At 53.2% G+C, this 21343-nt stretch overlaps 1 protein-coding gene across 2 annotated transcripts in view; it reads right to left on the bottom strand.

Annotated features, from left to right (window-relative positions):
* The window catches only part of Ano1 (anoctamin 1), a 105760-nt gene that overhangs the window by 45611 nt on the left and 38806 nt on the right, over window positions 1-21343 (bottom strand). For both annotated transcript variants that reach the window (XM_017794834.2, XM_008854969.3), the window contains 3 exons: window positions 15646-15710; window positions 13972-14106; window positions 10653-10813 (listed from right to left, as the gene is read on the bottom strand). In XM_017794834.2, coding sequence (XP_017650323.1) covers window positions 10653-10813; window positions 13972-14106; window positions 15646-15710 — 361 coding nt within the window. The remainder of the gene's footprint in view (window positions 1-10652; window positions 10814-13971; window positions 14107-15645; window positions 15711-21343) is intronic.

The following is a 21343-nucleotide window of genomic DNA, read 5'->3' as shown; positions in this document are numbered from 1 at the left end:
CACATAAAATTTAAAAAAAAAGAGGGAAGAACTCTGTTTTATTTATTTAAATTTTATCTATTATTTTTATGTGTATGCGTGTATTGCCTGCATGTGTGTAAGTGCACCTGTGCTGTGCAATGCCTGTGGAGGTGAGAAGAAACATTGGATTCCACCCCTGGAACTGGAATTCCGATGGTCGTTAGCCTTTTTTATTTATTTTTATTTTATGTGTGGGTGTTTTGCCTGCATGTATGTAAATGCACTGCACGTGTGCAATGTCCACAGAGGTCGGAAGAAGGTGTCAGATCCCCTGGATGGACAGTCATTAGGTGCCATGTGGAAGCTGGGAACTGAATCCAGGTTTCCACAAGAGCAGTCAGAGCCTCTCCAGCCCCCACACTCTGCCATTTTTTCTGGACCTGGAGGTTCCAGGAGCTTAGGGATGGCAGCTCAAAGCACTGGAAGAAGAGCCTGAATGGAGGAGGGCTGGGGAGTGTGAGAGCAGCCACAGTGCTAAACTGTGGTGTTCCCTGCAGCTAGAGGGGGATTACAGTCAACAGCCTCCTGTCCTGTCGGTTCTGAGGGTAGGATGCCAGGTGTGGGGATGCCCTCAGCACAGAGAAAACGCACGTCCACGAGGCTGGGCAACCTCAGTGCTTACGCATCTGAATCACACACCAAAGCATCCCCCAGGGACCTGAGGAAGAGTTGTGTGAAACCCTGGCTGGAACCAGCCCCTTGTTAGGCGCCTGGGCCCAAGGGCCCTGCCAAGGGGGCCCTGGGAATGGGAGGGGTCAGGCCCTAGAAGGAAGGCCTGAGGTGGCTTCTGCCTAGGTGCTGGGCCAAGCATACCTCCACCTGCCCCCGAAGGTTGACTTCATAATCTCATCTCCATAGCAATGCACCAGACCTGAGATTGTCTGAGATGGAGCCCTGCCTAGGAGGACTGGGCTCCTCTGTGCCGCCTCCTCCTCCTCGTATCCATGCCGGGCTCCCAGGGGCTGGCAGTAGGTACCACATGGCTGTGGGGTGGGCTAACCGCACACTCATCAGCTGTATATAGAGGGAAGGACTCCATCAAAGATACACAGGACACTGAAGCTGGCGGGGGTGGGGATGCTGTGCCCAAGGTTGAGCTCAGAAGTGTGTTCTGAACCCAGTTCTGACTGGTCCGTTCTTGGTCACCGCACCCTAAAAAAATTTTGACAGAAAATGGTTTTCCTTAGGGAAAAACATCATCATATTTAGAGGTCCGAGTCTGTCCTTTTTGTAGGAGGAAACAGAGGAACAGAGAGGTTAAGTAACTTGCTCGGGGTCACAGAGCTCAACAGCTGGTTCTGGCCCCAGCTCTGGAGTCTGCTTGGTATAAAGACATAGTCCTTTTGGGAATCCAGGCTGATCAGGACCCAGGCTAGAGCCCAGCACACACCCCTTAACTGTGTTGAGAAATAGACATTTAATAAAAAAGTATGAGTCGCCCGTTCCTCCTTCTAGGCTAGAAAAACTGTTGCTGGGAGGCTGGAGCTGGGCCCCTCTGTACGTGGCCATAGACCCCTGTGCACCCATCAGCCAGGCTCTGGGCACCACGATAGGCAGATGGGAAGGGATCCTAGGTGGTGCGCACCCAGGCAGCGCCAGACCTCAATGCTGGGTACCAGAGCAGTGGAGAAAAATCTCCTTTCACGGGGCTGAGCAAGGGCCGGAGGGAAGTAGGAAGCCAACCACCCATCTTCCTAGGATGTGCCTGTGGCCTGCGTTCCCACAGCGATGCCACCGCACCACACAGCACCACACAGCCATTGTGTAATGAGGCACATAGCATCTTCCCATAAGGACCCCCTTTGACCCAACCTCCAGGCCCACTGAAGCTTAGGTAATAAATGCCAGAGACACAAATTGAGTTAAGGAGGAAATGGGCTTGTCAATAAATGGTGGGACCCAGACCCTGATCTTGTGATGTCAACATCGACTGGCTTGCGGAAGGTGCGGGGTACCCCTCACCCATGCAGGGGATGAGCCATGCATGGAGGCTGAAGCAGGAAGACCATCCTGGCCTGGAGCCTAGAGGCTGTGACTGGGCAAAACAGACAGGCCTGGGGAGCCGCCATCCTTCCCTAAGCCTTTGTTCTGGTCACAGGATGTTACACAGCCACCTTCTCTCGGAGGACCCCATGCAGGGCAGTGAGGGTGTCTCTGAATCTGCCTGGGTCAGACGTGGGCATGAGCTCAGGTGCAAGACTTTGCCTCTACCAGCCTCAGTCTCCCCAGCATGACACAGATCAGAGAACAAAATGTGGAGACCGTTCTGTGTGGGTCCAGTTATGGAAATATGTAGGTTATTTATGGAGACGCGATGGGGGAGGCTGGTGTTTGCCAGGGGCTGGATGAGGGCAGGAGATGATTGCTGGGTGGCATTGGAAGGGAAGCCATAAAGTACAATGAGGTCATGAGAGTGGCTTGGGCCAAGATGAGAGGAGACACTGGGGAGAGCTGGGCTCGGTTGGTGGAGAGCTCCCCTAGCATGCAGAGTCCTGGTTTGATCCCGAGCGCTGTATAAACGGCACGGTGGTATGAGTTTGTAATCACAGCACTTGGGAAGCTAAGGAAGGAGGATCACATGTTCAAGGCCAGCCTGGACTACACAGAGACAGTCTTGAAGAAGGAGGAAGAAGAGGAGGAGGAGGAGAGGATGGGGAGGTGGCTCAGTTGGGTTGCCTAGCATACGTGAGCCCTGGGTTTGATCCCAGCACTGTATAAACTGGGCCTGGTGGAGCATGTCTGTCACTCCAGCTTTTGGAAGGTGGAGGTAGGAGGAAAAGGTTCAAGGTCATCCTTGGATATAAAGTGAGATTGAGGCTAGCCTAGGCTACATGAGACCTTGACTCAATAAAACAAAAGAAGGATAACAAGCCAGCAGAGAACTGTGATGTCTCCCTCCTGCCCTGGGGATGATGAAGACAGAGGCCAAGAACTGAGCCCTTACCCAGAACTGAATCTGCCAGACTTAGCATCTGGGACTCTGCCTCAATTCTTTGAGGCAGGGTCTCTCAGTGAACCAGTGACCATCCTGTCTCTGCCTGCACAGTGCTGGGGTTACAGGCCTGCATGTGACCACGCTTAGTTGTTTACATGGGTTCTGGGGATTTGAACTCAGGTCCTCATGCTTGCATAGCAAGTGCCCTCACCTTCCCCGGGGTTCTGTCTCCTAACCCCCAGCTCTTTTGAATAGTGTCTCAGCCGAGTGCCTGTAGAGGATGCTGATTATCATATTTAATTACCTTGAATATTCATGCATTTGCTTCCTCATGGATCTGGGTCAGAGGCACATTTGTGCAAATGCAAAACTTCTATGTTGAGGTCTCTCCCAACCCTCAAAGTGATGGTGTTGGGAAGAGGGGCCCCTCACTGGAGATTAGTTCAAGAGACCATTAGTTCCCGGCAGCGGAATTGGAGGTCACCTATCATTCAAGAACACAGAGAGAGGGGCCCATGGACACAGGACAGGGAACCCTCACAGGACCTCATCTGCCATGCCTGGACCCTGGATGCCCAACCATCAGGTCATGCAAGAAAATTGGGGGTTGTGGCCCCCAAGAGTGGAGCCCATGGCACCGTTGTTCACAGTGGGGAAGTCGTTTGCTCAGTTGGGATGCAGAGCTGGGTTCCTGGGGAGCTGCAGGGTCTCTGAGCCTTCAGGGTAGATGACGGTGGCCCTGAATTTTTACACAGAATTACTGAGAGCCTCCTTACTGACCTCAGAAAGTTCAGCTCAACACCTACCACTGGGCTTTAAAAAGATTTTGTTTTTGTTTTATGTGTATGAGTGTTTTCCCTCTTGTGTGTGTGTGTGTGTGTGTGTGTGTGTGTGTGTGTGTACCACGTAAGAGCAATGCTCTTTTAATTCCAGCAGACAGTCCTGGTGCAAAATCTCTTACTGTTCCCTTGAGTTTAAGGTGATAGGACCCGGGCTGGGACAGCACCATCAAACCACGGGCTCAAACCTGACACCCTTATTTCAGCAGTTTCCCTCCAGCCCCTGCTGAAATCAAACTCCTTTGTTCCTTGTGGAACTGACAGGCAGTTGAGACCTATGATTATGTTATAATTTCAGAAAATTGATCCCAGAAAATAGCTAAATGGGCTAGAACTTGCTCAACACGATATCTCATTCAAAGCTTTAAGATGTCAGGCGTTGCAGGCAGGAGCCGTCGGGTATCTGTGCCAAGCCCACGCAAGAGAGGCGAAGATCAAAGTAGCAGCACCGGAGGGGATGGGGCATCGGGGATACAGAGTCCCGCTCCCCATCGACAGGAGCCGAGAACAGTCCCACCGCCTGGCCATTGTGCACAGAGCTGGGAACAGCTGGAGCTCAGAAAAAGGCCTCAAAGCAGAAGGAGAGACTCCAGGGAGGAACAAGACTTTGGAGGGTAATGAAGGGGTAATTGATGGGGGATTTGAGATCTCCGCTAACTACCTTTGACAGCTTATGTGCAAAGGGCCAGGATGGCTTTTCTTTTCTTTTGTTCATTTCTCCCATTGCCTGAGGCAGGCAGGGTAAGGGGGGCCACACTAAACCCAGGGGTGGGGGCACTAGGCCTGCGCCCAGCAAGCCTTTCCTGTAGTTTCTTTGAACACACACTTCCTTTATCTAATGTAAGGCCTCCTGGGAAGAGGTTGGCATTTCCCTCATTTTTTTTCTTTCTCAGATGGACATGTATGGACTGACCTGGGTCTATTCTACTTGATGGACAGCCACACAGCTGGGAACATGCTGGTTAGACGCCCCCCCTCCTGCCTGGCACAGATGACAACCCCTGCCCCACCTCAGACACAGATGAACTGTTTCTAGTCTCTAGAGGATGAAATTCTTTTGACTGCTTTTCCCCAGGGTCGGGGCTGCTGGAGGGCTGGTCAGTGCTTTGAAGGTGCAGAGCACTCAGGAGGCTCTGGTCCAACATAACTGTCCCGACAGGAGCCACGACATTCTAAACGGACAGGTGAGGCCCTCCTTTGACTATCAGGCTATTGGAACAATGGGCCCAAGAAATTGGAACTTCCCCAGATCTCATGCTGGGGAGGGAAAGGCTGAAGCTGGTGCCGGCCAGAGGGGGAGCTCGTCCCCTGGGAAGATTTCACACAGTGCTGACACTTGTCAGACCCCCTTGCAGGAGAGACTGGAGCTGAGACAGTGATGGGTCAGTGATAGGCGGGACCACACCTGGACCAGGACTCTTAGCCACGGAGACCTCCTGCCTCTGTTTAAACATAAGCTCATGTCAGGACCAGAGGTGGGCTTGGGGGTCACTGGACCTTTGTTCCTCTTCCCCGTGTGGCCGCACTAAATGAATCTCATTTCTGCTTTTCACTGTTTCTTGTTTTTTCAATTGGCCTGTTGAGGATGGATGGTCAGGACACCAGGACTCAGGCCCTGCTGTGACAGGTCACAATATGTGCTCAGTGAAGAGTGGCTCAGGGGCTGCCCTACTCCACATGTGAATTTATGAGCCTCCAGGTTGTGAGGTGGCTGGGCGGCACTCCTGTCTGTGTGTCCTCTACCAGCTTAGGCACACATCTTGTCTCCCAGGAGGGCAACCTGTAAGGCCTTGGAGAAAACATTTGGATGGAGAAGTGTGACCAGACTCCTTCCTTATACTTTAGAGGCTGTTAGGCAGGCTACAGAGCTCTGTGATCTTGGGCAAGTAATTTAACCTTTGTTTGTTTCAGGACCCTTAGCAGAAAAAGACCCCAAAAAACCAACCAACCAACCAACCAAAAAACCTCCAGATGTTTGTAGGCACAGGGCAATACACCAAGTTTATTCAGATTTGGGTACTGGGAGGGTGCCCAGGACTGTATTTTTTAGTACTGGGGACAGAACCCAGGGCTTTGCAAAGGCTAAGCATATGTTCTCTCTCTGAGCTCTACAGCCCTAGAATTTGCTCCTTTTTCTAAAAATTTAGGTTATTTATTTAATGTGTATGAGTGCTTTCCTTACCTGTTTGTATGTAAGTGCACCAACATGCATGCACAGAGACCAGAAGACGAAGTCTGGAGTTATGGATGGTTGTGAGCCACCATGTGGATGCTGGGAACTGAGTCCTCTGCAAGTGCTCTTAACACGGAGCTCCTTGGGGATGTGGAACAGTAGGCCCCACTCTCACTGGGAGGAGAAGGGGCAGATGTCCCCCAGCCCCAGGAAACAGCCACGTGTCCCTATGATTCATCTTTCCTAGGATTCTTTTCCCACAGCCACACAACTGGTGGGGCACACTGTAGATGAGCCCCTGAGCTGGGCATAGGATAAGAGTTTGACCATACCCGCCACCAGGTCAGTGGGCCAGCCACGGGATGGGACCAAAGAACAATGTGTTACTGGTATGTAGAGAGTCCCACTGTGAAGCCTTGCTAGCTCTGAGCAGGGAAGACCCAGCAGGGTGTGCTCAGACTTGGGGCATCAGCAGAGTAGCCAGGATGAGGGAGAGTAATAGTGGAGTGTCAGAGAGATGCTGACCAAAAGATGTAGGGTCTCCCCAGGACATGATGGCACATGGCCCTGATCTTAGCACACAGGAAGGTAGAAGGATCAGGAGTTCAGGGTCATCACTGGCTATATAGCAAGTTCCAGGCCAGTATGGACTGTGTGGGACTTTGTCTCAAAAAAAAAAAAAGTAAATAAAAAATAAGGGAGCTGGAGAGATGGCTCAGAGGTTAAGAGCACTGGCTGCTCTTGCAGAGGACCTAGTTTGGTTCCCAGACCCACATGGTGGCTAACAATCGTCTCTTCTGGTCTCTGTGCATGCATGTGGTGCGCTTACATACGTACAAGTAAAGAAAGCATTCATACACATAAACATTAATTTAAAAAATCATAAATAGGCTGGCGTGGTGGTGCACACCTTTAATCCCAGCACTCGGGAGGCAGAGGCAGGTGGATCTCTGTGAGTTCAAGGCCAGCCTGGTCTACATAGTGAGTTCCAGGACAGCTGGAGCTACAGGGAGACCCTGTCTTAAAAAGACCAAAAAAAAAAAAAAAAAAAAAAAAAAATCACAAATAAAAAATAACCCCAAAAGCACCAGGTCCTGCCTTCTTGGGAACTGGACACAGAGTGTACGCCACGGGCTCTCTTCACAGAGGAGAGGGACAGCCCTCCACCTGGAGAGTCTCTACATGAGGCTGGAAGGGTCTACGACCTATCAGACTTTGTGACAGGAACTTCATTGGGGCAGTGTGGGTAGTCCTTCCCCACCCCTCAAGGCAAGGCCACCACAAGGGTAGAACTTGGGCAAGGAAATGTTAGGTCTGGGGTGCGGCTCAGAGGTAGGACATGTGCCTGGCTACAAGAGGCTGTGGCTTCAGCCCCAGAACACTAACACTAACAACAACAGCAGGGAATCTGCAGCTGGCGGGAGGCTGGGATTTCCACCTCTTAGGCTGTAGCCCTGCCTCCGTCTCCAGAGCTCTCAGGAACAACAGGGAGCACAAATGAAAGGTGGGCTCCCGGAAACACCCCTCCAGCAGAGGCTGCTCCCTTCACCAGAGAAGGGAGAAGCCCTCATCCCAGGCCCTCCTCCAAGAGCTTCCAGAAGCCCAGAGTCCGGGAGGGAGCAGGGGTGGGCCCCCAGAACTTCTTTCCCACCTTCCTTCAGTGCCATACTCAGCCACAAGGTGGCTCCTCTGGAGGTGGGGAGGTGGTGACTGAGTACCCGAGTTCCCAGCAGAGCTGACCCGGAGCTCAGGGACAGCCGGGCCCCTACTCGGAGCTGGATCCCTCCTCCTTCAGTCACTGCAGAGCTTCCGACATTTATGGCCTCTGAGTAGGGTGTCCTTGACACTGACTCACCACCCTAGTTTCTGATTGTTCCCAGAAAGAACACAAAGTTCCGTCGAGCAGGTCCTCGCCAAGATCCCCTGACATGCTCACCACAATTCCCTGCGCCAGAGGGTCTCCTTCAACAGTCCTGCCCCTCACCCCAGGGCCCTTTGCACGTGCTGTGTTCTTGGAATCCTACACTGTAAGATTTAAGAGCAGTGGATTTCAGCGTTTGCTTCTTAATGTTGGGGTGCTGGACGTATGATAGTACCCTGTAAGTACTGGCTGACTTATCCCCTTACATGCCAGGCATGCTGTGGGCACTTTCATTGTGCGTGTGTATGACTGTGTGTGGTGTATGTGGAGGTATGTATGCATGCGTGGAGGGCTGAGGAGGACTCTGGATGTCCTCCTCTATCACACCCGCCTTATCCTCTTGAGACAGGATCTCTCTAGAGACCCTGCAGCCAGCAAACCCCAGGGATCCTCTGATCCTCCTTTCTCTGCCATCACAGCACAGAGGTTACAGGCACACACGCACACACAGTCATGCCTGACTTTTCTTTACGTGGGTATTGGGGATTTGAACTCAGGTCCTCATGCTTGCACAGCAAGTGCTCTTATCCACCCAGCCATCGCTTTAAGTCCCCCAACGTTCCAGTGTGATCAGAGGCAGTGACTGTCCACGCAGAACACGGGCTGCACCTGCACCCACACCTGCCCGCTTGTTCTTATCACATGCCTGGTTTATGTGGACACAGAGGAAGCTCAGCTCAGAGCCTAGAGCCTCAGTCCAAGTCCTAAGTGGGGTAAGCACACTCGGGGCAGCACACTGGCACAAGGGGTGGCACAGAGTGATCTTCTAGACCCTCCACTCTGCCCCCCCACAGTGTGTCCTTCAGCGCCTTAGCACGCACCAGCATACCTGCATCCCAAACACACCTGTCAGCCCAACCTGGGCCCTGGCTGCAGGGCATCTGTATCTTCCTTCACTTGGATGAGAGTTCTCCAAGGGCAGAGCCTCAGACCGGATGGAACCTTGGGGTGGAGGGTGGAAGTGGGGGTGGGGTGGGGTCTGTGCGAGATGGTACAGAAGAGCACATGGAACCTGACTTTTGGGCACAGCTCCCACAGCTCTCCTCTGTTAATGAGGGGGTTTGCTTCATCATCATGGGCCTAAGCCACACAGACAGGGAGGAGACCCAGAGTTCCCCAAGATATCAGCCTCCTTGCCATCATCACTAACAAACACAGAGAGCCCGAGGCTGTCCTGGCCCTTGTTCCTACCCTGCAAACAGGCAGCTAGGTGAGACCTCAAAGGACCCCATGAGGCCACCCACAACGTCATCAGAGCTCAGCTCAAGGGCTTTCCACCTCTTTCAGGAAGCCCCACCCCACCCAGTTCCCTCCCCAGGGGTTCCTGACTCTTCCTTCCCATGCCATCTCTGTGCTGGGTCTATCTGATTCCAGCCGGCAACGTCTGGAGGTGAACACAGGCTCTGACCAGTGTGGGCATCACAGCCGTGCCTACAAGAATCCTACCTACTTGCTGGCAACGTGCTGGCGAGTCCTATTTGCAAAGAAGAGACCTGTCCAGTTTGCCATCAAAATCACCTGGGGAGGTGCTCAGAGGGTGAAGAGCTCATTGTGCACAAGGACCTGAGTCCAAATCCCAGCAGAAAGGAAAAGGCTGAGTGTGGTGGCGTGTGCTTCTAATCCCAGAGCTGGGGAGGCAGAGGAAGGAGGATGCCTGGGGTGAGGCATCCAGCCTAGCCTACTTGATGAGTTCCAGACCAGTGAGACTTGGTCTTAACAGAACACAAGATAAGTTGGATGTGATGGCACACACTTTTAATCCCAGCACTAGGGGGACAGAGACAGGTGGATCTCTGTGAGACTGAGGCCAACCTGGCCTACATACTGAGCTCCAGGCCAGCTGGGGTTACAGGGAAACCCTGTCTCAGACAGACAGACAAACAAACAAACCAAAACCAGCACACAAGATGGGGCTGGTGAGCTGGTACAGTGGGTAAAGATGTTCACTGCCAAGGCTGACAACCTGAGTTTGATCCCTGGGACCCACATGGTAGGAGGAAAAACCAACACCTCGAGTTGTCCTCTGAGCTCCACTGTGTGTAACGGCCGTGCCCCCCCCAACATGCACACAAAGTAAATAAAAGTAATAAAAAGCTAAGCAAATGAACAAACACAAAACACAAGGTGGATGGCTCCTGAGCATCGACAGTACCCGAGGTTGTCCTCTGACCTCCACAGTTATACACACACGTGTACGTGTGCACATGTACACACGTGCACCCACAGGAACATATACATCATCTGTGGGTGTTCAATGACCTACTTCTACCTGTCTTCAGAGTTGGAGTTTGAGCCCCAGGCTGCGGCGGCTGGTATTGGGGTCTCCATGGGGAGCAGTCAGTGCCTCTGACTCTGGCTAGGGCTCAGGTTCAGGGACTGTGGGTTTAACTTGGCCATGCTCAGAGCAGGGTGACCCCACAATCTCACACCCTTTCCCTGGGCCTCAGCTTCCTCATCTGAAAGTGATGTCTATAGACACCGAGGGATCAAACAGACACATGAGCACTGGCTCAAGACGGCCTTCCCATGGCTCAGTGCATGGCTACAGCCACGTGAGAGGAAGGCTGAAGGTCAGAGCTGCTGGCCACCTCGTCCTGAGACGGTCACTCCCACCTGGGGGACAACCCACATCCAGGGTGTCTCAGAGCCGAGTGCCCTGATGTTTGTTGGCCATGTTGGAAGGGTCCTGCACATCTCTGACTCAGTCAGAAGGGCATGTCTGTCCCTGACAGGTGCGTGACCCACACCGACGCCTCCGCTTACCCCAGAGAGCCATGAACACAGAGAAGAAGACGGTGGCAGGGTTGTCGAAGAGGTGGCTGGCCCGGGCCGTGGCGCACGCTGAGCTCATTTTCCAGTAGCTGCAGGTCTTGTCACACAGGGGACACATGGTGATGTTGTGTCTTTGGTCACACATCTCCATGCTGCAAGACAGGAGCGGCCTCAGGTCCCACACCACCTTCCAGAGGCCATGACGTATGTGTGGGGCATCATGGTAGTTAAGACATGCCAGCCAGCGTTGTCTTCTGAGCCCCAACCTGGCTGCCTTCACAGACCTGTGACCCATGTTGTCACCTGCCTCTGAGTCAGCAGAGCCCCAGGCATCATTCAAGATCCTGCAACCTCTTAGTCTTAACCTCTTGTACTTTGGGGGGAAGGGCTTTGCATGGAGTCATGATTTAACCAGCTCTAGATGCCCAGCCATGTCCACCTTCTCCTTAGAGCAAGAAGAGGTTCCAGAGTGTCCCCTCCGGGTGACCTGGATCAAGATGACACCTAAAGCTGGCACTCCTGCCACCTCCACAGCTCAGGGTTTCCAGCCAGCCTCCCATCTGTCCCTAGGGTCCGTCAAAGCTGTGCCTCTGTGAGCAGAGCCCAGGTCTGTATGTGGCCAGGCTCGGAAGCCCAAGGGAGAGGCAGGGTGATGCAGAGCCAGGAGGTTCTTGCCATGGAGGTCCAGGTCTGCACTGGGTGACCCTGACAGCACTAGGCATCATGCCATAGCCCTCACTGGGCATGCTGGACAGCTGAGAAGATGGAGGAAGGGTGCCCAGGATTCCTCGCTGCGAGGCTGTGCTCAAAAAAGCATGTCCCCAGGTTGCCAAGCACTCTGAGGGGATTGCTTAGGAAGCAGGTGTCTGCCAGGGGTGGCAGGTTCTGGCAGGTCCTGGTCAACAGAGCATAGGCTCAACAGGATCCCATGCCAACGCTCCAGAAGGAGCTTTGAGAACGCCAGGCCGTAGCACGGACTCTCCTCCTGTCATGCTAACACACCCTGAAACCTACAGGCAGACAAGGGGGGACCCCCATCACTGGCCTGATCCAGCACTGGGGTGGGGGTACAGTACTGCAATCCTATCTTCATAGATGGGAAAAGGAGCCCAGAGACGAGAGGTTAGTACCCTAGGAACACACAGCACAGAGAGACAATTGAACCGTGATCTCTGAATCGACAGAGCCTGGTGCTCGGAATGGCTCTCGGGGTCACGGCCCCCTTCCCACTGAGGTAGGACTCCCAGGATGGGTCCGTGTCCTCACGCAGTGACCCCACTGAAGTCCTGTAGTTTCAAACTCAAGAGTTTCTTTTTGGAAAATGAGGAGGGGGACACAGTGCTTCAGCCAACGGCCTGTCCTGAACTCTCTCCTTCCTGCGAACTTGGACTAGACCCTGATCTATAAATAGATGCCCAGGCTGGAGAGCTCATTTCCAGGGGTCAGATGGCCATCTGGAGAAGACTCAAGTGGGTATTTTTGATTTTCCTTTGTTTTTCAGATTTTGGGATCCACACAAACTTGTGCTGGCATTCCCGCTGAATGTCAGGGACCCTCCACTGCTCCCAGTTCTGAGGACACTGGCTCTGGTCTCTTTTTTCAGTAAGTCACTAGATGCTTAAAAGCACACACACAGCAAGAAAGACAGTATGAGTCCAGGCCGTCATCCAGGCTATCTGGGGAGATATGTGTCTACACACGTTTGTGTGTATACCCACATGTGGGAGGGGCAGGAGAGGAGTGGGCACATGGGGAAGAGGAGACATGCGTTCCAGAGCCCGAGGTTCGAGGCTGGAGTCTCAGGTCTGGAATATGTGACTGGGCAGGGTGCTGAGTCCTTCTGCCTCAGTTTCCTTGTCTGCCTAGCAGGATGCTAACATGATATCGGGCTGCTGGAAGAGTGTGGCAAGATGGAGCAGCATGCGTGTCTCTTCCAAGGGTGTCTGGTGCACCTCAGTACACACACGGCCACCACTAGGGGTCCCTTCTGAGAGCACATGATACTTTAAAACAGCCCAGGGCCTTGAGGGGACCACCTCGCCTCTCACGAAGGCAGATGGGAGACAGGATGTTAGTTGTGAGTGGCCTGAGCCCCTCTCCCAGGGAACCGGTGGGTGGAAGGTCATTCCTGCCACCTCAGCACTTGTCCAGCGCCATGAGGTCTGCTTGGCCCAAGGCTGGGGGAGCCTGGAGGGCCTGAGGGGTGGCCTCAGGGACAGAGCGCGCCAAGGCACGCTTCCGCCCATAAATGTCAGCAGCTAGACAAAAAGCCTTTTTCTGTAGGCCTTAAACTCAGCCAAAGTTAAGACTCCAGGCACGAAGGTCTGTTCTTCAGAGCAGACGGAGGGGCAGGGCACTGCAGGGTGGCACCATGCTGGCTGCCTGCAACCTCAGCCTGGTGGGACACACTCCAAGGGAGACTGTGTGCCATGCAAGACTCCAAGTGGGACAGAGGCCAGGGTCGGGACAGGCCTGCATGCTGGCTTTGTGCCCCTGGCTAATGGCTGCTGGTCTTTCTAATCATGTGATCTAAGGTGGTCAAAGACCTTGGTACCCTCTCCTGGGGAGGCCACACCCTGAGTTGGCAAAGCTTTCTGCTCAGGAGAATTGTGGGGAGGCACCCCCCAACTCGACCCCCTGCTTCCCATGGGCTTTGAGCTCCTGCAGCTGGCAGCCAGCCTTGCTACCCCTGAGTCTCAGACCCTTCAATCAGTGCCAGCAGGGAACGCAGGATGGAGACTTCACGTCATCCACACGGACAAAGGAATGAGTTATGTCCAGCTTAGGACCAAAGCAAGCTGACAGAGGGCTGAGCTGGCGTCCGGGTGGGTGGAATAGCGAAATCATTATCTATATTTTAAGATATCACTGGAGGAACTGGGGGGACAGCTCAGCAGTTAAGAGCACTGGCTGCCTTGCAGAGGACCCGAGTTTAGTTCCTAGCACCCATGTGGTGGCTAACAACCATCCCTAACTCCAGTTCCAGGGCTCTGATGCCCTTTTCTGCCCTCTATGGGCATTGTACGTATGAGCGCACTTACACATATGCAGCCAAAGCACTCATACACATAAGATAATAAACATCAAAAATTGGTCAGCAACAGCCTTTCTGGAACAGGGAGAGCTTGCCTCCTGCCAAGCTGACAGACACAGGGCTGTGTTCTAAACCACAGCCAGCCTCATGTCAGAGACATTGAGAAAATCCTAGAGCCAGCCTCCAGGCAGGACCAGCTCGAATCTGGAGTCGCTGTGTAGCCTCAGGGCAGCCACTCAGGGTGCTGTCTCCCACGGAGCTGGGGCTGCTGCCTACCTGGGGATGTTTTCGTCCACAGTGGCACATCCATAGAGGAAGACGATGACGCCCACAATAGAGGCAGGGATGAGCATCTGGGTGTAGGCCCCCAGCCAGGCAAAGTACAGGCCGATCTTCTCCCCGAAGTACTTTCTGCATCAAAGAGACCAGCTTACTCACACTCCAGACCCTGGGGACATGCCACATCCCCCCAGCAAGGAACAACTCCAGCTGGGATCTGGGGTACCTCATCAGCTTTGGGGTACTCTGTTTTTCTATACACCCTTATTTGTCTCTATTTTTTTTTCCAGTACTGGGTTTGAAACCAGGGCCTCACACATGCCAGGCAAGTGCTCTACTACTGAACTATACCACCAAATCTCTCTCTCTCTCTCTCTCTCTCTCTCTCTCTCTCTCACACACACACAGTTTCATGTATCCCAGGCTATTCTCAAACTCACTATATAGCTGAAGATGACCTTGAATTCATTTATCTTATTTTATTTATTGATTTATTGATTTATTGATTTATTTATTGAGACAGGTCTTCCTGTATCCCCAGCTGTCCTGGAACTCACTATGTAGACCAGGCTGGCCTTGAACTCACAGAAATCTGCCTACCTCTGCCTCTGCTGGGATTAAAGGTGTGCTACCACAGTCAGCTTTCATTTATTTTTGAGACAGGGCCTTACTATGTAGCCCCGGCTGGCCTCCAACTCACTATGTAGACCAGGCTGGCCTCAGACTCACGGAGATTTGCCTGCCTCTGCCACCTCCTGAGTGATGGACTTTGAATTTCTGATCCTCCTGCCTCTACCTTCCAAGTCCTGGGGTTACTGAGCGCCACCACACTTGGTTTACGAAGTGCTGAGGACTGAACCTAGGGTTTTAGACATGCTAGGTAAGCACTTTACCAGCTGGGCTATATCTCCAGTCTCCTCTTTCTTTTTGAGACAGGGTCTTGCTACATAGCCCAGACTGGCTTTGAAATCATTTTGTAGCCCAGGCTATCCTCAAACTCCTGACCCTCCTGCCTCAGCCTTCCAAATGTTGTGCCACTAGGTCTGGCTCTGCCTTTCCTCTGTGCCCTAGGGAGGGGTGCACTTCTGAGGCCGAGGCCCATTGCTGATGGGCGTGATGCATCTCCTGAGCCTGTGGGCTCCAACCCAAGTCCCATTAAGGGCTGAAGGGAGGTACTAGAGCCTGGAGCTACCAAGTAAGCCAGTCACTCCTCCTACAGAGTTGCTGGCCCTCCATGGCCGCTGTGTGCTGTCACTGGTCAGACCCCGGTCTACAAGGGTCCGAAGGACCGACGGCCCAGCTGGCTGCCTATACTGCTTGCCTTGAGGGACAGGGTCCTCTTACATGTGGTTAGGAGTTCTCACTCATTTCAAGGCAGTCCCCTTGACATCCCAAAGTACAAAAACTCAGCCAATGCCCTACTGGCCCAGCCACGGAGGAGTCAGGCAGAGATGGCCAATGTGGCCCTGACAGCAGACATGACTAGCCAGCTTTACCGACCCACTTTACTGACACTGCAGGGAAACCTGGATGGCCCACACAGCCTTCGGGTTCAAACAGGTTTCCAGGCAGCTGAATATCCAGAGAGGTTGCTACACCCAGGGTCTTTACCAACCCAACGTATTTGGAGCCCTGCTTCCCGCTGCCTGAGAGGCCAGGTTCCCCACTCACCTGACTAGGTCAATGGGTTGGTACTTGTAGAAGACACCGTAGCTTGCCCATTCCTCGTAGAGGAGCTGGAGAGAGGAAGGGACAGGGAGGAGTTGATGTGGGGACCCACACTGAGGTTGCCCCCTGGACAGAACTGTGGGGGCCTTGGGTAGCCTGTTCATCATTCACTTAACACACCCTTCAGGAGTGCCAGCCAGGGAGCCCTCCTTCTGGGTGCAGATGGGGGTGGAAAAGATGCTTCTAGAACGTTATAGAATCTAAGCCTTATATGATTGGATTGGGAATTCATCTATGATATGATACTGTGAGGTCACTCTGTCAGATACCAAATCATTTATTATATAAAGAACATTAAACCACCAGGGGTTCAAATAGCTATATGAATGGCAAAATTGAAAGAAGACCTCCCAAGATCCAGAGCTAGCCTGAGGCTCATCTCCCGAGACCCACCGTCTGATTAGCATCTGCCATGAAAGAAATGAGACCAGGGCCAGTTAGATGGCTCAGTGGGTAAAGCCGCTTGCTGCCAAGCCTGACGACCTGAGTTCGATCCCTGGGACCTATGTGGTGGAGGGACAGAACCAACTCCTGAAAGTTGCCATCTGACTTCCACATACATGTCCACAGACATGCATACATACACGTACAATAAATGTATGTAATAATAAAAAAAATGGGACCAGCTCTCACCCTGCTGTCCCTGGGCTGTTGGCAGGGACCTAATGAGTCCAGAACACAGAAGCCTTGTGGAGACACATGGAGGGTGTGTGCTGATTAAAACAACCCCACGTGTGCGGACAGATCGAACGTTACCAAGCTTCATTTACACCAGCTCCTACATCACATCCTCCAGCTGCAGGCCACTCACAGGGAGGGACCCATGGAGCAGAGTGGCCCAGGATCTAGAGCAGATGCCTGTTAGAGGGGAGACTAGCTGCCCCACTGCTTGGCTCAGAGCCTCTTCCCTGGACCAGATTACCTTTCTAGTATAAAGTGCAGGGTCACAGAGAGGAAGAAGGAACTCTCTGAAGTATCTAGCGTTTCATCCCCCAGTCCCAAGAGCTGACACGGGCTGCCGCCTGAGCACCTTGCTTGGGGTTCTGTGGGGGTGCTGATGTACTACATACTACACAGATTCCCCACTGGCAGGCAGAGAGGAATCCCCCTGTTGGCCATTCTCACCCCTCTCTCCATGCACACAAGGGGATCAGGGGATGTGTGAGTGGAGGGAAAGACCCGAAGGAAGTCTCTCATGATGTGTGGAGGGGGAGGAAGGCGGCTGCTTGCAAGTCAGGGTGTGCACCCAGTGGGCTGTTCTCCTGGCCAGCTGAGCCTCCCATCTGTTTCAGCCTATCTGTGGCATTTAGCTGTGGCATCCAAACTGCCCAAGATGTCCTCTCCCAACTCAGGAGGTCTGCAGCTGAGTAGAGAGACCGATTCAGTGCATCTTTGAAGATGAGAGATGGGCAGGCAGCATGGGGCCCCTCTTCCACACAAGGAGTCCCCTGGAGGGGGGGGTCTCTACTTTTTCCAAGTCTTGTGTGTCTCAGGCTGGCCACGAATTTGCAAAGTACTTGAGGATTACCTTGAACTCCTGATCCTCCTGTCTCTACTGTCTGAGCAATAGGATTACAGGTGTGCGACCACCATGCCCAGTTTATGCAGTAACAGGGATTGAGCCCAGGACCTTGTCCATGCTAGGCAAGCACTCTACCAACTGAGTTCCATCCCCAACCCCTTCTTGGGGCTTCTGCAGCTCTGAAATTAACAATGAGAACTCTATTTCACTCACAGGCAGCCTACACACCTCTAAGAAGCAGGGGAGAAAGAAAAAGAAAGAGCCGCCTGTGCGGAGTAGCTGGGGCTTCCTGCTGGGCTGACTCCCACAATACCCTCGGTCCCCAGCCGCCTGCGAGGCTTCCCTGGAGGAACCTGTGAGCAGACAGTGCCATCTTCTTCTCCGCTGTCACTACGGGAGATTGATGGCTCACGCATATCAATGTGATCTGTGCAAAAGGATGCCTGTTGGATATCTAGTGATGTAGATGCAGGAGAAGGCTAGACTTCTCCACAGAGAGCAGGGCAGGCCCCGAGCCTTGAGGAACCTATATGACACCCTTGGCAGCTGACACATTGCTCTTATCATAGACTGGCTCATGGGGGGGTCATCATAGGGGAAAGAGGGAGACCAGGGGTAGACAACAGGAGACCTAGGGGTGGGGAGGGAGAAGACAAAGAGGACAGAGGCAGGGAGATACAGTTAAGGGGAAGGAGAGAAAGAGGGAAGAAGGAGGGGAAGATAGAAAGGAAGAGGAGGGGGAGGAGGAGAGGAGGAGGAAGAGGAGGGGGAGGAGGAGGAAGCGGAGGGGGAGGAGGAAGAGGAGGAAGAGGAGGGGGAGGAGGAGGAGAAGGAGGAAGAGGAGGGGAGGAGGAGGAGGAGGAGAGGAGGAAGGGAAGGAGGAGGAAGAGGAAGAGGAAGGGGAAGAGGAGGAGGAGGAGGAGGAGGAGGAGAGATGCAGTTGGGGAGAGGAAGGGAGGGGACCGCTGAACTAGGGTGAGGACCCAGACAAACATGCACAAGGAACCACAAGGTACAAGGGTACAAATTTCCTGAAACCACCCTTGTGGGGATGTGACCACTCATGTGGTCACCGTCATGGGGCCTGGCTGTCCTGCAGGACCTCCACAGGCTCGGCACCATCCTGACAGAGGCCAGGGAGACGTCCCTGGGTTCTACATAAACACCACACTGTGAACTCTGTCTGCCACGAGGGAACCTCCCTCATTGTCACTGTCAGGCATAGAGTTCACCTGGAGAGTCACTAATGCCCCTGGGAGAAGCCCAAGGACCCAGTTGGCCTCAGTCAGCCTGGGGAGGAGTTGGGCCCAGGTGAGTGGGCTGTGGACCTCAGCAGGCAGGGCCCAGAGCAGGGACAGTTTTCAGTAACTGATGAATAGATGAATAACGGGTTGAACCTGTGGCTCTTACTCCAGCACAGGGGTGGGACAGACTCCAGTCACACTCCCTGCACACCTCCTATGCCCCCTAAAACCCCTGCCTAGGGATCTGGCTGTCTCCTGCTCTGTGGGACCCTCACTGGCCTTGTCTCTAGGAGCCCTGGCAGGAGGAGCCAGCAGCTGGCTGCTGGGACACCTCTTGTACACATACACAGCCCTTGGGGTTCCAAAGTTTGATGAGGTTTGCCTTTGTGTAGGTTGGAAGTTGTTGCTGGCCTGGGAGGAGGAGCCTGGACAGAGGCCCCCAGTGACTGTGATCTAGGCCAGGCTTGTAGTGAGGCTGTTCTGAGCCCGGCCCACACCTATTTTTGGCAGAAATCTCACTGCCCCCCTAGTTCAGCCCAGGAAGATGTCCTGCTGTGCTTCACCTCTTTGGTCCTGTGAGGTACTTGGGACCAGGCTCCTGAGACGCCCACTCATCCATCCGTGTACCAATTCATCTTTATATCCATCCATCTACCTATCTTGCCCCCACTTATCCATCCACCCATCATTCATCCATCCATCTACATACCGTCTGTCTATCTATCTATCTATCTATCTATCTATCTATCTATCTATCATCTATCTTCCATTCATCCACCCACCCATCCCCCCATCCCCTATCCATCCATCCATCCATCCATCCACCCATCCACCCACCCACCCATCCATCTATCCATCCATCCATCCTCTCATCCATCTTATCTACCTACCCTGTCACCCACTTATCCGTTCATCTATCCATCCATCCACCCACCCACTTATCTATCCATCTATCCATCTGTCCATTCACTTATCCATCTATCTATCCATCTATACATAAACCTATCTACCCACTTTTCCATCCATCCATCCATCCATCCATCCATCCATCCATCCATCCATCCAATCCCCCCACCCACCCATCCACCTACCCATCCACCCATCCACTCATCCATCTATCTTATCTACCTACCCTGTCACCCACTTATCCATTCATCTATCCATCCACCCACCCACTCATCTATCCATCTATCCATTCACTTATCCATCTATCTATCCATCCACTCATCCATCCATCCACCCTGTCACCCACTTATCCATCCATCTATCCATCCATCCATCCATCCATCCATCTATCCATCCATCCACTCACCTACCTATCTATCCATTCACCCATCTACCCATCCACCCACCCACCTATTATTATTTTGGGGTACTCAATGGCCCAGGCCTTGCACTCTTTGCTGGGATGTATAATTTACTGGAGTGAGAGTATGTTCCAGATAGAGTTAACAGTTGGGCCTGGATAACCTGGAGCTATGTTGGTTGGGCCTGGCATGTGGTAGTTACTTGAAGAAGTGACTAAGATATTTCTGACAGATGTGACCATCAGCTGAGTAGAACTGGAAATAGCTAGTCGGCCAGTGTGCTCTAGGGAGAGGAGGGGGTTAGGATGGAGAGGCCTGGGACCCAGAGGGCAGAGATCAGACAGAAGGGGGTGGCTCTGCTCATGGAGGAAAGGCCTCAGCCAAGAAGCTGAGATTCAGGGCACAGGGCGGGTAAACTCAGGCCAGAGCTGGCCAGGGCAGGTCCACAGAGTGGGATTGGATGGGGAAGTTCTGAGGGTCATGGGGTCTCAGATGAATGCCAGATGGGACACTAAAAATAACCAAATATGTAATTTTAATGCTAAATCAGATAACATCTTCAGCTAGATTCCCGGGCAGGCAAGTCACATCAAGTACCAAAGGCTTGAAAACAAGTCTGGGGCTGGAAGAGTCTGGAAGGGGAGGATGTCCCTCCAAGAGGTCCCTGGGGATGTAAGGACAAGGACTTCATTGTGAGAGTGACCTGGGGCAGAGGTGCAGGGAGGGTCCCTGCCCAGAAGTGGAACCTGCATTTGTTTGGGGAACAGAGAGGCTTTGGACTCAGTGCAAAAGCAGGCATGGGATGGGGACTTCCTGAGTGTGGAGCAAGTGACTAGGGGGGGAGATGCTTCCACAGGGGCAACTTCTTGGGGAGTCCCCTGTGCAAAGTGAGGTTTGGACAGCTGGGGAAATGGCTAAGAAGGGGATGGCACACAGTAATTCCCACAGAGTGCTCTATAAAACACCTGCTCAGTAATTTCACTAGTCCAAAGGGGTCCAAGATGGTAAGTTTGAACACCATCCAACAGATTCCCTGGAGTCCTTGGGGACTGTGGCTTTGCACAGCTGGTCACTGTGAGCCCATGTTTACTGATCCTGGAACACGCGGACTGAGGCCTGGTAACTTCAACAAGTCGGGGTGAGGAGCCAGGGGCATAGTTCCACGTGACCCCCATAAGACAGAGGTCCCCAGAAGCTGGAGGGGGAGGAAGGGGAGGAGGGAGCGGTAGAGGGGCGTGCTCTTTCTTCCCCACCTACAGGCACCTGCTGCGGCCCTTTAAGCGACTTTCTTCCTGGATGTGGGAAGAAAACTGAGGCAGCCTCAGCGGTCCACTGCTCAGTCAGTTACAGGAAGTGCACTGCAGCGTGACCCACAGCACGCACGCCTCTGCGGCCGACCCTCCAGGACACAGCCTGCTGCCTCCCATCCCTGCAACACAGTCACTTCCGTTTTGCTTCCTCCACTTCCTCTTTACATCCCCCACACTTCCTCTCTGCCCCCACACTTCCTCTCTGCCCCCACACTTCCTCTTTACATCCCCACACTTCCTCTTTATGTCCCCACACTT

This window comes from Nannospalax galili, unplaced genomic scaffold (genome assembly GCF_000622305.1).
Source record: "Nannospalax galili isolate Female #2095 unplaced genomic scaffold, S.galili_v1.0 scaffold1307, whole genome shotgun sequence".
Taxonomy (NCBI): Eukaryota; Metazoa; Chordata; class Mammalia; order Rodentia; family Spalacidae; genus Nannospalax; species Nannospalax galili.
This window is presented reverse-complemented; position numbering and strand designations above follow the sequence as displayed.